Genomic DNA, 16766 nt, shown 5'->3' with positions numbered 1-16766 from the left:
AATAGGAAGCCGCAATTTATAAAAGATAAAATGACCATTATTAAAGCTCCCCTTCTCAGTTCAAGCTCCACCTCAAACTGTGGTTTTTGTTAACCACAGTTGAAGAGCCCACACAATGGTTTGACCTTCCTGCTGTACATTAGGCAGAACAGGGTTTTGTTCGTTTGCTATCATTTTCCTTCGGCTCAACACTCAGGTTCATAAGTTCAGCCTTGTCTCCATGGTGCAACTGCAGCCTCTTAAGGCAGAACAATTCCCCGTCTCCATGACATAACAGCCTCATGAAGAGAAGCCATAGTTCTGTGGCTTCCTAATGGTTTGTGGATTCAGACATAACAGCAAATCCCACTTAACTGGGTTTGAAAACCAGCTCCAAACCATGGTTTAATTTCTTGGGATGGCAGCCCTCCCAAGTCATGGTGTATATACAGTGGTACCTCGGTTTACGAACTTAATCCGTTCAGGAAGTCCGTTCTTAAACTGAAAGCGTTCTTAAACCGAGGTGCGCTTTCCCTAATGAGGCCTCCCACCGCCAGTGCCCTTCCACCGTTCGGATTCTGTCCTTAGACCGAGGTAAAGTTCGCAAACCGGGACACTACTTCTGGTTTTGCAGAGTTTGTACACCAAATAGTTCGTAAACAGGGGTGTTCTTAAACCGAGGTACCACTGTGTGTGGATGTAGATTCAAGCATAACTCCAAACTATGGTTTTAGAAACCATGGTTTGGCATGATGTCTAAATCTGCCCTAGGAAGGAGGGGCAGTGGTTGTCTATTGTATTCTTTCTCCAACATATGAAACTCTTTGTAGTAGACTTTGGGATCCAACCCATTGCCTTTCTAAGAGCACCAGGGTTTTTTGTGCTTGTGATGTGTTTGAAATGGCCGATTCCGCATCGGAATGATTAACAATTCCTCATTTTAGCTGAAGAATTGTGGGTACTGTAGAAATTAGACTTTCTTCAGAAGTATCTAGTATGGCGCCTGGTACCTAGTAATATGATGATCCTTCACCTCATGTGTTGCAAGAAAAGATCAGAATGAGGAAGGTGATTTGGCTATATAGTGCCATCCATATCCATATCAATAGCAGAAAGCAAATGGGCAGGTCTCTGCCCCATGCAGCTTACCGTGTAAATTTTGCCAATGAAGGTTGGGGGTGGGGTGGAGAAAACAACAACAGTGTTGACTATGTGTCAGTACTGATACAGGTACTTAAAATGTTTTTTTCCTCAGGTGTTAGAGTCACCTGTGAGGTAAATCCGTTCTGGCACCACTACTACACTGGTCTAAAACAAGGCTTTTTGCTATTGCTAAGGCCTTGGCCTGCACAGCACATGTACGGAAAACCCTGATGGATGGGTCAAAGGGTCTGTCTGATCCTGAATATTATTTCCAAGAGTGCTGTGAAGCAAAGGGCTTGAAGGCAGCACAGGAGATGATATTCATATAGAGAGAAAAATATATATATATCAGGGGCGTAGGGAGACGCCGCGGCACCCGGGGCGGCAAATTGCCATGCACCCGGGGGCGCGGCGTCGCTACGTAATGACACATGCGTGTTACGTAACGACACATGCGTTGTTACATAGCGCCGGATCCAGCGCGTGTGCAGTCAGCACAGTGACGTCACCGTGACCCTGTGCTGACTGCGCACGCGCTAGATCCGGTGCTTGCGCAGTCCGATCAGGGTGCTGCTGGTCTGCGGTGGAACACTGTGGCGGTGGCGCACGCCAGCGGCACCCCAAACGGACTTCGCATTTGCGGGCGGAGGCCAGGGAGGCCGAGTGTCTGTCACACACACCCCCCGGGCGTCGCTTGGGGCGGACCACCCCCCGCTCCCTGCTTGCTCTGCCCCTGTATATACTGCCTCCTAAAATGGTTCATTTAGCAATCACAGCTTATGTCAGAGGTGGGGGACCTCAGGGTCAGGGGCAAAATGCAGCCCTGGGGTCCTCTCTGTCTGACCTGTGGGATGCTCCTAGGCCACGCCCCTTCTCCCCAAGGCACTTGCCTCTGGCCCCACCTACCACTGCTATGGTAAACCAAAATGACTCCCAGGCTGCGCACCTGGTCCTTCAGGGGCACAGTTACCCCATTCAGAACCAGAGAATCCTCCACACCTGCCCGCCTCCTGTCCCCCACGAACAGTACTTCTATCTTGTCAGGATTCAACCTCAATCTGTTAGCCACCATCCTCCCAACATCTCCTGCATCGAAGACTGATGCAAAGAAATCATATGGCTTCTCTGCAGTTTTCCTGCCCTAACACTTCATCCACCCCATTGACTGGTGCTATTTAAAGATTTTTTTATTTATTCTTTGCTTCAGTGTTGTCAACAATATGCTTTTCAAATTATTTGTTTTGCAAAAAAAAATTGTTTTTTTTTTTTACTTGTTAGTAGGCATTGTTAGAAGGCTCCGGAAAGAAACGCTGCCTGGCATATAGCATGCATCAAGGAAATGAGATAAGAGGCATTTTTAATGTGATCTGCGCCTGTTTTCAGATGTGAATTCAGGTTGCCTCATCTTTTGCTGGTGAATGTTGGCACTGACAGTGAGCGATGAGAGACTGTTGCATTGGAAGACAGGGGGTCTCTTTATATAGAGTTAGACCAGGCACCCCCAAACTGTAGCCCTCCAGATGTTTTGGCCTACAACTCCCATGATCCCTAGCTAGCAGGACCAGTGGTCAGGGAAGATGGGAATTGTAGTCCAAAACATCTGGAGGGCCAAAGTTTGGGGATGCCTGAGTTAGACCATTGGGCCATTTAGCTCAGTAATGTCTACACTGACTGGCAGCAGCTTTCCAAGTTTACAGACAGCGGACATTCCCAGCCCCACCTGGAGATGCCAGCATTTGACCCAGGGTCTTTCTGCATGCAAAGCAGATGCTCCGACACTGAGCTGCAGCCGTTTTGTCCTCAGAGCTGCTGCCACCCCTCGGTTTACAGCTTTTGCCAGGTGATGAATCTGCTTGTTTGTGCAGGATCAATCTCCTAACGAGCCAGCCCTTTCCCTTGTTTTCCAGTAGTGCTGTCAAAAAACGAATCCCTATCAGCAACGGTTACATCCATAAGTAAGCGCTTTCATTTATTTGTCCCGAGCAGAGATTTCCCCCTGCCTTAAAAAAAAGCAAGAAGCATAAATCCACTGGAGAGCTGTGGATCTTGCACAGTGTCTCCCTGTGGCTGCGATTCACTTTCCTTAGAAGGCCATGCCTGGATTTCTGCTGGTGCAACAGGGCTTCCCACCGCCTCTCTTCCCCTGGCTGGGTTGAAAGCCAACAGAAACATATAGCATACGTCAGGCTGTGATTGATCTAGCTCAGAAGGCTCTCCCCTGACAAGTGGCAGATCTTTAGGGCTTCAGACAAGAGTATTTCCCAGCTGCATTTAGGAATGCCAGATACTCCGCATGAACATAAGAAGAGTTCACTGGATCAGACCCAGTGATGCCTTGGACCCTTTGCATGCAAGACATGCATGTTTTCCCTGTGAGCTGCAGACCTCCTCCTAGCAAGGGTGTTGGTCACAATCTGGAGGACCGGCTCAGAGCAGAAAACAACCAAGAGTAGGCAGCAGAATGTTGTAGTGAGTAACAGGGAGCAGGTCCGTCTTCAGATTCAGGACCCTGGACAGCTCTTGGGGACTGCAGAGGTTGGCCACAAAAGCACGCTTTTCAGCTTTTGATTTTTTTAAAAAGCCTCCGGCTTAAACGTAGAATCATACTGTAGAATTGAGAGGGACCACAAGGGTCATCTTTTGCCCAAAGGAATATTTTGCCCAACCAGGGGCTCAAAATCACAATCCTTAGATAAAGAGCCTCATGCTCTATCCCAGGGGTCCCCAAACTTACCCAGCTTTGGGTCGGATGCCCGCTGCGCCGATTGCGTGGTGGGCCAGAGGGTGGGGGCGCGGGAGCGCATGCTATTTCTGGCACACTCCCCGACCTGGAAAGCGCCGGAAATAGCTTGTGTGCATGTGCAGAAGCCTCCTCCGACCCGGAAGTACACCGGAAATGACGCGCGCGTGCACAAGCTATTTCCGTCACTTTTCTGGGTCGGAAGTCGGCAGCCGTGTCGCACCGCGGTGGTAGCAGCGGGCGGCGGGGGTCCCCGGGGGCCGCATAAAAGAGCCTCGGGGTCGTAGTCTGGGGGCCCCTGATCTATCCAGTGAGCAGCTATTTTGCATTTCCAGTGGTTGCATGTTTATTTCTCAGTGGCTGCATGACGACTCCAGGTCTGTAGACACAAGCTGCTGTCTCTTCGACCGGGACCTTTCGGCACTAGCATTCTCAAGGGCTAGGGGTGGCCCCATCTCCTTCCCCTGGCAGCTCGAGGTGTTCTTCAGTAGCTCTCCCTCCAGAGGGTTCCTCAAGCGGATCCTCGGCTGCGCTTCCTGGGGCCCCTGCCTGCTCTGCAAGGTCCTCAGGCTGCAGGGTGCCTGGTTCATTCTCGGAGGACTCAGTTTCTGGTGCCAGGTCAGGGCTCAGCACAATTCAAATGAGCGAATAAGGAAAGATGGCTTACAAAATAAAGATGCTGCATGGAGGAGAAAGGAGTAACATTGATGGGGTGGGGGGATAATAATAATAATAATAATAATAATAATAATAATAATAATAATAATAATAATACCCCACCCATCTGGCTGTGTTTTCCCAACCACTCTGTGCATGTTTATCCTTACAAGCCACCTCTTCTTATATTTCTGAAGTAGCTACATAGAAAGCTTTCTATCTGCAATTTTTACAAATTCTGCTATTTTAAAATTCTGCTAACTGATTAGGGTTTTGGGCCATCAAAATGTTTCCAGTGGATTATTCGGCTGAATTCTGCAGCTCTACAGAGTTTTTATTCTGTGAGCTGCCCCGAAACCCCCAGGTATAGGGCAGTGCATATATTCAATAAATAATAATAATACAGAATCAGCATGTAAAGACCTCGTAGTCCTGGCCTCGAAGGATTTAATGATAGAACTCTGACTAGATTAGACATGGAAGTTTTACCCAAAGTCAAATCCGAAACAAATCCGGAGGGAAACATTTGAGAAATTTCGAAGTAAGAAGCAACTGTTTTAGGACCAGTCAAGGGCTGCATCAATAGGAGTATAGCATCTAGATCAAGGGAAGTAATAGTACCACTGTATTCTGCTCTGGTCAGACCTCACCTGGAGTACTGTGTCCAGTTCTGGGCACCACAGTTCAAGAAGGATACTGATAAGCTGGAACGTGTCCAGAAGAGGGCAACCAAAATGGTCAAAGGCCTGGAAACGATACCTTATGAGGAACGGCTTAGGGAGCTGGGTATGTTTAGCCTGGAGAAGAGAAGGTTAAGGGGTGATATGATAACCACGTTCAAATATATAAAAGGATGTCATATAGAGGAGGGAGAAAGGTTGTTTTCTGCTGCTCCAGAGAAGCGGACACGGAGCAACGGATTCAAACTACAAGAAAGAAAATTCCAGCTAAACATTAGGAAGAACTTCCTGACAGTAAGAGCTGTTCGGCAGTGGAATTTGCTGCCAAGGAGTGTGGTGGAGTCTCCTTCTTTGGAGGTCTTTAAGCAGAGGCTTGACAGCCATCTGTCAGGAATGCTTTGATGGTGTTTCCTGCTTGGCAGGGGGTTGGACTGGATGGCCCTTGTGGTCTCTTCCAACTCTAGGATTCTATGATTCTATGATTCTAAGTTTTCCATGGGTGGCAGGAGGTGGCACATCATGAGTTTGTCACTGAATTTTGCCACGTTTGCCTAAAGCAGAACCCAATTTGGCCAATTTGTCATTTCATCCATGGACAGACAAACCTCTGAGGAATTTCAGGGGAAGATGAAAAGAGCTTTAATAAGACTAGGAAATTGTCTCTGGGGAGTTCTAGGCGCCGCTGGTCTTCCCTGAGTCAGAGACACTAAGGAATTAAAAGAGGGAGATGAAGCAAGGCAAAAAAATTAAAGAAGGTAGATGACAACAAACTCCTTACATGGAGAAATTGCCAGGATCAATAAGAAATTCTGCAGACCTACACGGGGATAGATGCTTGAGGCGTACAAAAGCTATTCATTATTCATTCATTTGGCTGGCAGATGATGTCAACAGCTTCTCCTTCACACCTCCTGTGCATACACCTCCCAGCCACGGGTTTTGATTCCTTGTCGGATCTTTGCTGATGCACCTGAATTAACAGTCATCCCTTTCTTCTCTTCCTTCAAACAAACGCACACCATGTTTCCCCCGCTTCAAAGAGGGAAAGGCATCTTCAGAAGAAAGGGGGAAAGTGTCAGTGATAAGATGGCAAATGGGAGCTTCTGAGTCAAAATAAATGCTAATGGGTCATTATATAATTAGCCAGTTATTATTGGATTAATGCCACGAAACAAGAATTCTGACAGCGGGTGGTGGGAAGATCTGTGTGTTGCTGTGTCATCTGGGTAGGCAGCTGTTTAAAAGCTGGGCTATTTGAGATGCTTTTGTGAGCTGAGTGGTAGATTTCCTACATTGGACCAAGAACGCACCTTTTCAGGACTCTTACATCTGTGCTCAGAATTCACCCAGCCACACTGCTCAATGTCCCCAAATGTTTTTGCCTGGCTGGAATGTGCCCTTGGACTCTTGCTTGTCTATGTATGTAGAAACCAAACTACTCTGTGTGGGTATGCGAAGAGTTGGGTTTGGATTTGGATTGAGCCATTGTTGGGCTGTGCCCTGTATCCCCACGTCGGCGAGGCAGTGGTCCAGAAGATGACAAATCTGCTGACAAATCTAAGAGAATCAGCAGTCCTGACCCGCCTTGATCCAGTTGTCTACGGAGATCATTCATTAGAATCATAGAGTTGGAAGAGTTCACCACAGTTCAAGAAGGATACTGACAAGCTGGAACATGTCCAGAAGAGGGCAACCAAAATGGTCAAAGGCCTGGAAACGATGCCTTATGAGGAACGGCTTAGGGAGCTGGGTATGTTTAGCCTGGAGAAGAGAAGGTTAAGGGGTGATATGATAACCATGTTCAAATATATAAAAAGATGTCATATAGAGGAGGGAGAAAGGTTGTTTTCTGCTGCTCCAGAGAAGCGGACACGGAGCAACGGATTCAAACTTCCAGAAAGAAGATTCCACCTAAACATTAGGAAGAACTTCCTGACAGTAAGAGCTGTTCGACAGTGGAATTTGCTACCAAGGAGTGTGGTGGAATCTCCTTCTTTGGAGGTCTTTAAGCAGAGGCTTGACAGCCATCTGTCAGGAATGCTTTGATGGTGTTTCCTGCACGGCAGGGGGTTGGACTGGATGGCCCTTGTGGTCTCTTCCAACTCTATGTTTCTATGACAGTGAAAACCGTGTCTGCGCAGACGCAGAGGCTGGAAATTGTGTCTGCGCAGACGCCGGAAATTGCAGGCGTGCACACTCACGTGCGCACGCAATCCAGCCCACAGAGGGATCTCTGCTGGAGTGAACTGGCCCAGGTGAGGTAAACCTTGGCGACCCCTGGGTTATAAAGGCAGTTAGGCGACCAGTAAACTGCACTGAATGAATTTCAATGGAGCTTTGCTAGCCTGGGCTTGTTCGGCTCTGTTTACACAACTGTAATTATTTACTCCAGTTGCAACTATGCCAAAGAGCTCATTACTCTTGCATTTGCAGTGGCAGGCTTCGTTGTCACCATTCCAGAGTCTGGTTTTAACGATTTGCCTCTCCCCCCCCCTCCTTTCTTTCTCTTCCCAGCTATCGACCTGTTATACTGGCGTGACATCAAGCAGACAGGCATCACGTTTGGGAGCGTCCTGCTGTTGCTGTTCTCCCTGACCCAGTTCAGCGTCGTCAGTGTGATTGCGTACCTGGCGCTAGCGGCTCTCTCGGCCACCATCAGCTTCAGAATCTACAAGTCAGTCCTACAGGCTGTGCAGAAAACCGATGAAGGCCACCCATTCAAGTGAGTTGCTCTGCAGTTATTACCCAGGGCACTTGATTTTGCCAGTAAAACAACAAGAACAACAACAACAAATTGCCACTGTGATTTCCCCACTCCCTGCTTGCTAAATCCAGGTGTCTGGGCACCACCTGCACCTGTGGGGCTGCTTGCCTTGTGTCATTTCGTGAGCATGTGTCCCTTGGTGTATATGTCGTGCTTTGAGCACGCTAACAGGAAAGCAGGGCGGAGAATCTGCTAAACGCATAGTAGCTCCTGCATAGGTGTGCAGACAACCAAGCAATGCAAGCAACTTGACAGATTATCAAGGCTGTTTCTCCCCATGGACACAATTTCCACCTTCTTACCTGCACCTTACCCCCTCCCTTTAGTCCTCTTCCTGTTTCTCAAGGCCAATTCTTGGGGAGGCAAGTGGACAAGGTGCTTCTGTCAAAGAAGCAACAGTGGCATCATTAGAGTTTATAGAAAGGCTGTGGGTAAAAGAGAAGGTAAAGGACCCCTGGACAGTTAAGTCCAGTCAAAGGCGACTATGGAGTTGCGGCGCTCATCTCGCTTTCAGGCCGAGGGAGCCGGCGTTTGTCCACAGACAGCTTTCTGGGTCATGTGGCCAGCAGGACTAAACCGCTTCTGGCGCAACAGAAGACCGTGATGAGTGCCAGAGCGCAACAGAAACGCCGTTTACCTTCCCACCGCAGTGGTACCTATTTATCTACTTGCACTGGCGTGCTTTCCAACTGCTAAGTTGGCAGAAGCTGGGACAGAGCAACGGGAGCTCACCCTGTTGCGCGGATTCGAACCGCCAACTTTCTGATTGGCAAGCCCAAGAGGCTCAGTGGTTTAGACCACAATGCCACCCGCTGTGTGTAGGTTCTGGCGGTTGGAGAACGCAAGACAAATAGGCTTTTGGTCTGGAGGAACAGTGAGGCGGTGAATTGGGTCCAGTGGGAGGTGGGGCATGGGGGCAACTTCAGGTTGTGACAGATTTCTCAAAACAGTTTGCAAACCAAAACACAAGCTATCCTTCATAAATTCTTATCCAAATTTTGTAGTGCATTTCCCCAACCAGAAATGTATGAGAAAAATTCATATATTAGGGGAAAGTCTCCAAACAAATGTATATAAATTAGAATGCATTTTCTGTTATTTTCACCATTAGGAAAAACTGCTTGCACAAACGTATTTACTATGTTAATGTTATGTTTTGAAGTAGGGTAGTAATGTTTTCTTTATTTTATTGTTTAATCTTTTTGTAAACTGCTTTGAAGGTGTGTGTTTTTTTTAAAAAAAAACACCAACAACCATCAAGTGGTGTATAAATTTAATGAAATAAACAAATAACTTGCACGTTAGGCAAAATTGTGTACCTTAGGAGAAACGCCCAATAAGATGTTAGGAAATTAATTATGTGGAAATGTGGTGAACTGAGGATTGGAAAAGTGAGAAACTGAAATACATAAATTGAAATGGACAGAATTCTCCACCCCTAGGAGAAAGCTATATTATGCTCTGCATGTGCCCCATATAGTCTGCATGTTTCTGTCTGCAGTCCAAAGATGTGCAAGGAAGGGGGGAGAAGAGCCCAGTGGGGGAAACTCCTTGGCATTAACACTGGTGTTTTCATGATCTAAGTTACACTTTTTTGACAGAAGCTACTTGGAACTGGAAATGTCGCTCTCCCAGGAACAGATTCAGAAATACACAGATTGCCTCCAGTCGTACGTGAACTGCACAGTCAAAGAACTCAGGCGGCTTTTCCTGGTCCAGGACCTGGTGGATTCCTTAAAAGTACGTGGGCGGCAAAAACAGAGGCGAGCCAAACTTGGGTCCTCAGGGTTTCCAGATCAATGGATTGGGAGGCTTCCGAAAGGGAGATTCCTGCTATTACAAATGGAGGGGAGAGGGCATTGCCCGGTTTTATTCTTCCTTCTCTCATGACACCAGAACACAGGGTCACCCAATGAAATGGATCGGTTCAGAGCAGGCAAAATATAGGTGAAGGTCGGGAAATTAGAATATCGTCGAAAAGTGCATTTATTTCAGTAATGCAACTTAAAAGGTGAAACCAGTATATGAGATAGATGCATGACGTGCAAAGCAAGATATGTCAAGCCTATATTTGTTGTAATTATTTGTCATTAGGCAGGTCAATATAAATGGAATGTAATTAATGAAATGTAATAGCGATGTTTATTCTTGTTTATTTTTGTATTATTGTAACTACGGTACAGTGGTACCTCGCAAGCTGAATGCCTCGCGCAATGAAAAACTCACTAGACGAAAGTGTCTAGCGATTCTTTGTTGCCTCGCAAGACGAAGCTTTCTATGGCCGCGTCTCGCAAGACGGATTTTTTTTTTGCCGCTTTTTTTTTTGCCGTCTGCCGTTTGTTTCCACAAGACGAAAACCTCGTTAGACGAAGCGACCCACAGAACGAATTATTTTCGTCTTGCGAGGTACCACTGTATTTGTTCTATTACTGTGGAATTTCCAAAAGAAAGCATTTGTAAAAATTAAAAGAGAAATAAAAAACAGTAAGTTGCATTACTGAAATAAATGCACTTTTCGACGATATTCTAATTTTCTGAGTTTCACCTGTAACTCCTTTGTGCAAGACATAATTCACATACGGAATTTACTGCTTCTGGGGTGGGAACCTCCTTGACTACTGCGAGAACAGGATGCTGGACTAGATGGGGCCCCTGGGCTGATCCAGCAGGCTCTTCTTGTGTAACGAAGCACCCCAGGCTTCGCCACCTGGCCCGTGAGGCTGCTTTGGGCAAGCCAGGTATCAGGGACTGGCCGGATGAGGGAGAGTGGTGGGTGCCGGCCACTCAAGAGCCCCCCAGGGAGAGCACAGAAGAAGATGACTTAGATTCCGGATACTGGTGGTGGGACACTGAAGAGCAGGGACACTGAAGAGCAGTCTGCAGAAGGGACAAACTGGGAGGTGCTAGAAGCAGGGGGTTTGAGCGAACAAGGGGAAGGGGTCAGGAGAAGGAGGCCAGCCCAAGACAGGCTTAGAGGCTGAGTTTCACAGTGTGAGCACAGATTCAGAGAGAGAGAGAGGAGTCAGAGGTTGACCTTGCTACCCAGAAGCAGGACAGTCCCAGTTCTGCTGGCTCATCTCCCCCTCTGACACTACACTCGAGGAGAGTCCTGCGTGATGTGGAGACTCAAAGCTAAAGAACACTGGTTTAGAGACCTGATCTAAGATAAATGCACATGTTTTAATTCAGAAGGAGGAGGCCGTTGTAGGCTTGTTCACGGCAGGGTAAAGGTAAAGGGACCCCTGACCATTAGGTCCAGTCGTGACCGACTCTGGGGTTGCAGCGCTCATCTCACTTTACTGGCTGAGGGAGCCGGCGTACAGCTTGGAGGTCATGAGGCCACCATGACAAAGCCGCTTCTGGCGAACCAGAGCAGCACACGGAAACACTGTTTACCTTCCCGCCGGAGCGGTACCTATTTATCTACTTGCACTTTGACGTGCTTTTGAACTGCTAGGTTGGCAGGAGCTGGGACCGAGCAACGGGAGCTCACCCCATCACGGGGATCCGAACCCCCGACCTTCTGATCTGCAAGCCCTAGGCTCTGTGGTTTAACCCATAACAGTGGTGGAGTAGGGGATGCTTTGAAACCCTGAGTGCATTGCACACATGTATTTTGGGAATGTGCCCATGTGAGCTAATTACTTATTGATTTCTTCCAAGGCAGTGTAGAATTAAAAGTAATCCATGGGAAAAGGGCCTCCGTAAATCGATTAATTGAAACAAAAGATAGTATAGATACAGCTGCATGCAGTCTGTGGTTTGGTTGGGCTTTTTGTGGTTTTATTTTTATTTTTAATGTTCTGAGGAAGATGGTGAGACACATATCCCAGTCAGGGATACGCAGATATGGAACTCATAAAATATGCATTCAAATTTGTAACAACACTTTGGGGGTTTTGTTTTAAGGGTAGTCCCAGAAATGACCTAAATGTCAAAGAAACACAAACATATAACATAGACATCCTACTCCTCATCTGCCTATGGGATTTGATGTTTTCACACACTGTTCTGCATGTCTATATTGTTTAGTTGTGTTTTTGCTGTGTATGTTATCAGGAATATTATTTGTTTCTTATAATAAAAGTTTTTTTAATAAAATAAGATATGTTTTGCATTAAGAGAAAGCCCAGTTCTGTGCCAAGTAGAAACTCAGTTCTGCAGCCTGTACAAATAAATGATATTTAAAAAATCCTTCCAGTAGCACCTTAGAGACCAACTAAGTTTGCCATAGGTATGAGCTTTCGTGTGCATGCACACGAAAGCTCATACCTATGAAAAACTTCGTTGGTCTCTAAGGTGCTACTGGAAGGATTATTTTTTTTGACTGCATCAGACTAACACGGCTACCTACTTGTAAATAAATGATAGTCATATATTTGCTTATTTTCCTCAATTCACTCTTAGTTGTATAATATAATATGACATTTTAGCCCAGATTTACCATAGCTAAATAAATCTAGGGGGATAATGATCAGGAAACTGAAATAATAAAGTTTTTCAGAGTTTTCTGTACCATACATTTAAAGCACATTAAGTGTGCATTTAAAGTACATCACTTCCTCCAAAGAAACCTTGGAACTGCAGTTTACTAAGGATGCTTGAAAACACAGCTATGCAAAGGAAAACTACAGTTCCCAGGATTGTTTGGGTAAGTTATGTGCTTTAAATGTGTGTTGGATCTGCTCTCACTTTTCTATTGTCAGTATAGTGTGCTTGTGGGAGATGTAATTACTGTCTTTCCAATTTAGTTTGCAGTACTAATGTGGCTATTGACTTACGTTGGAGCCCTCTTCAATGGCCTAACTCTTCTGATAATGGGTAAGGTCAATCATTTATTTTAAGATATCTTTTTTGAAATTAGGCAGCAGTATCTCTTGGGACAAAACAGCTTCATCAACTCCATTGAAATGTGTTCTCCTTACAGTGTCAATTGTTTCCTGCCTCCTTTCCTAGCATACTTTTATTTGACATATCATGTTACTTTCAAGACTATTCCTTCCAGCCTGGTTCGCACAGAATGCTAAGCCGTGGTTTGTTTTAATCCATTTCAAAAACAAACCATGAGTTAACCATAAGTTCTCTCAAAGACAATCAAACAAACCACAGCTTGTTTCCCCAAAGCTTGTTTTGTTTTCAAGCTGCTCTGGCCTCATGTCTTTGTAACTTGCGGCGATAGCCAAACAAAGCTGAGTTCACACATAATAGTTAAACCAAGGTTGGTAAGACAACAACAACCATGACTTCAAATTATGGTTTAATTTGTAAACAAACCAGAGTTTAGCCATTGGGCAGGATTTGCACATAATGCTAAATCATGGTTTACTAAAGCACACTTCAGTAAACCATGGATTAGTGTTATGCGTGAATCAGACCAATGATAACTTCTTGGCTGGTAGTCCTATAAAGACTATTTAAGTTCTCATTCAGAAAACCATGCCAACCTCCCTGCTGCTTTGCCCCTCCCAGTCCCAGTAAACATCAGTGGCACGGCTGTTGGGAGGTCTGGTAAGTGCTGCCGCTCCACCATGGTGCCCTGACTGGGCTATACAGTTATTGTAAGGGGAAAAGAGTATAGAGAACCTCCCCCTATCATCAGAAGCAGTTCCTCCCCAAGCAGCAATGGCAGCGAGGACGCTGAGGAAAGCAGTCAGGAAGTGGGGAGAGAGGGCCAGGGCTCTGGCAGCACAGGAGAGCCCCTGCTACACAGGAGGGAGGAAGAGAGAGGGGGGGAAGGGGGGGAGAAGGAAAACATGGAGCGTAGACCCTTTCCTCCGGTTCCGGAATTACGCAGGAGAAGGAGGGGAAGGAGGTTTGCTGTCCCAAGACTCTTATGTTGGAGGAAGTCAAGGGGCGGTTCAGTGCCGGATTCTGCATCGGACTGAGCAGGCATGTTGTACATACCCAGCTCACTGTAAATAGCCTGCACTAATAAAAACGGCTGAAAGACAAGCATGCGGAGCGTCGTTACTCTAGAGTAGTCACAAGAACCTCTGACAGTTATGTAGTCTTATCTGATATAAGGAAGCTTCTGATGGTCCTTTTTTCCTTTTTTTTTTTAAAAAAAATATTTTTATTAATTTTCCAATTAAAACCAATTATATCACATTCAATATTTCAAATTATACACATATATATATCAATCAAACCGAATGTTATGCCAAATCATCTAAAGAATTTTTTATTTGGGTTCCCATGCTTCAAGAAATTGGGAATTCCTCGCAACTGTCCACTGCCGTCTTTTTTCTAAAGTTCAAATCGTCCTCCAAGTTCATAATAATCCAGATCTTCCCCTTACAGTCACATAGATGTTTTCCACTTTCATCCGATTGTTTCCCAGCCGCTGAGATAAATATCAAACAAAGTTTCACAGATGTTCTTTCTCCTGTGTGAGTTAATCAGTCCAGCCTCCCCATAAATCTTCTTAATGGAGCTCCTTGTTGCGTCGAAGCAGCCCGAAGCAGCGCCATCTCAAAAAGCTCAAATCACTTTCGCTTTCTCTCATAGCCATGAAGATTCACGATCATTATAGAATTTACAGCTTTTTCAGGCAGGAGACCCAAACATCAAACCATAAACTCTTGGTAAATTAATGGATCTCCTTGCCCTATAGCTGAACTTAGCTTCAGGTCGCTGCTCCAATTTAAAGTGCGTCACAACTCATAAATCCTCCGAGCGCGTCCAGAACCCCTTCCGCCCGACTAGGGGGAGGCTTTTCTCATCGGCAACTCCACATCTTTAAAAAAATATGCTCAGTAACAACAGTTATAAAGTTCAACTCACACAGTCTTTTGCTTCCCTTTCACTCCAAACAAGCCAGGACATCGCGTCCGGGAAGGTACGATGCAGCAATATGAAGGAAATTAAAAATAAAAACTCACTTCCCTTATCGCTCCGTCCCCATCAATCCTTCTTCCAGATGCAGTACAATCTTTGACTCCTCTCCTTTCAGCAGCATAAATTTCTCAGCAGTAAACAGCGCTTCTTCCCCTCCTTCTGAAGTATGTCCATAGATTTAAGCCTAATTATCTTCTTTAACCATGGAAATCCCCGCCATGCAGATTAGCGTCCGGGAGTCCTGGCCCTCGTAAGTGCTCAGCCCAAGCTCCCCCCACTCCAAAAACAGTCGGAGTGGGTCAGGGGGCATCGCGGGCCAGCGGCCCCTCTCCGTAACCCCCGGAGAGGGTAGGGGGTTGCCATTTACTCCCCTAGCAACCGCCAAATTCCTTACGAAGGTCAGAGAGATGGAAAACAGGTCCGCCATTCCTGCAGGCGGAAACCGGAACCTGATGGTCTTTTTTTCCAACTACGTATTGAGATGAAGTATCTCAGTTATTGTAAGAACCTGCCCAGGGTGTCAGCCCCAAGTGCCACCTTGTGGAAAGTGACAGAACATGGGCCCTCTGGCTCACACCCATTTTGTCCTTTGCCTCTAGCATGCTCATGTGCAAAACCCAACCTTTGTAACGGGTTCTAAATCAGGCGAGGAACTTCAATGTGTAAATGAGGCTTCCTGCTTTAGACCTTTATCCTCCAAAAGCTGGAGGGTGACGGGTGTGGTTGAACTTAGCAATGTCATCTCTGTTCCTCCTGTTTGCATGTAGGTTTAACACAGAAAGCAAATTGCCTGAATAAATTTGTTCTCTCTCTCTCTCTCTCTCTCTCTCTCTCTCTCTCTCTCTCTCTCTCTCCCTCTCCCCCCTCTCTTCTCTCTCTTCTCTCTCTCTCTCTCTTCACTTTCACTTCTTCTGCCTCTTCTTTCAGTCGGGAACACAATTCACAGTGAGCTCTAGGCACGAGAAAGTCTTGCAGCCATAGAGATGACAAGCCTTCCTAAACTTTTGTTCCTATTCCAGGGTCTCCCTGAGAAATGTATCAGTGCTTGGAAAACTTTATTTAATACAAATGTTTCGGAAAAGAAGAAGGAAAAAAAGACTATTAACTCTGGGGGTATAATGCTCTTTCTTTTTTCCTTCTCTCTAGCTGTGGTCTCAATGTTTACTCTACCTGTCGTATACGACAAGTACCAGGTACGTAGAATTCCCATTTTGCAGCTGTTTCCTTAATCCATAAAGCTCAGTAAGGGAGGTTGACCTCCAAAAGAGGAATCAAGTGGCTGTTAAAGAAATGTTGAAAGGCAGTAGTCCTTTACCCAACAGCCATGGGGTTCGTGAACAGTTGGAGATTGTGTAGTTTCTTGGAGACCTTTCAGCCACCATGAAGGAAGCTGTAGTGGGCAGTTTTTTCAGAGAGTTGATGGTGTGATGAAGCAATATGCACATATCTATTATATCTACTGACAAACAAGTTGTTCAGTTTCCTATTGTGCCTCAAACACCATAAAAGTCATTCGATTAGAGACAAGAAATGAATGGAACAGTTCCCAGAAGGGCTGCCACACGGCTGGATTAACCATTAAGCAAAATAAGCACATGCTTAGGGCATCAAGAAAAGGGAGGCACCATAGAAATTTTCCATTGCCAGATTTACCATGGATCAGCAACTCCACTTTTCAGTTTACAAAATAAAATAACTTCCTTCCAGTAGCACCTTAGAGACCAACTAAGTTTGTCATTGGTGTGAGCTTTTGTGTGCATGCACACTTCTTCAGATACCTGAAGTCTCTAAGGTGCTACTGGAAGGATTTTTAAAATTTTGTTTCAACTGCGGCAGACCAACACGGCTACCTACCTGTAACTTTTCAGTTTACAAATTCTGAGACAAAATTGTATCTACAGTGGTACCTCGACTTACGAACGACTCGACAACCGAATTTTTCGACTTACGAATGGGGGTAATGGCT

At 45.9% G+C, this 16766-nt stretch overlaps 1 protein-coding gene across 4 annotated transcripts in view; it reads left to right on the top strand.

Moving 5' to 3' along the window:
- RTN1 (reticulon 1) overlaps positions 1 to 16766 on the top strand; it is a 137007-nt gene that overhangs the window by 114403 nt on the left and 5838 nt on the right. For 3 of the 4 annotated variants that reach the window (XR_004691867.2, XM_035104128.2, XM_035104140.2), the window contains 4 exons: positions 7714 to 7921; positions 9565 to 9703; positions 12715 to 12784; positions 15947 to 15993. Coding sequence is in view for 3 of the 4 variants with exons in the window: in XM_035104128.2 (XP_034960019.2) it covers positions 7714 to 7921; positions 9565 to 9703; positions 12715 to 12784; positions 15947 to 15993 (464 nt within the window). In the remaining variant the exon portion in view is untranslated. The remainder of the gene's footprint in view (positions 1 to 7713; positions 7922 to 9564; positions 9704 to 12714; positions 12785 to 15946; positions 15994 to 16766) is intronic. The other variant, XM_060271192.1, reaches the window with a different exon arrangement.

Source organism: Zootoca vivipara, chromosome 1 (assembly GCF_963506605.1).
Source record: "Zootoca vivipara chromosome 1, rZooViv1.1, whole genome shotgun sequence".
Taxonomy (NCBI): domain Eukaryota; kingdom Metazoa; phylum Chordata; class Lepidosauria; order Squamata; family Lacertidae; genus Zootoca; species Zootoca vivipara.
This window is presented reverse-complemented; position numbering and strand designations above follow the sequence as displayed.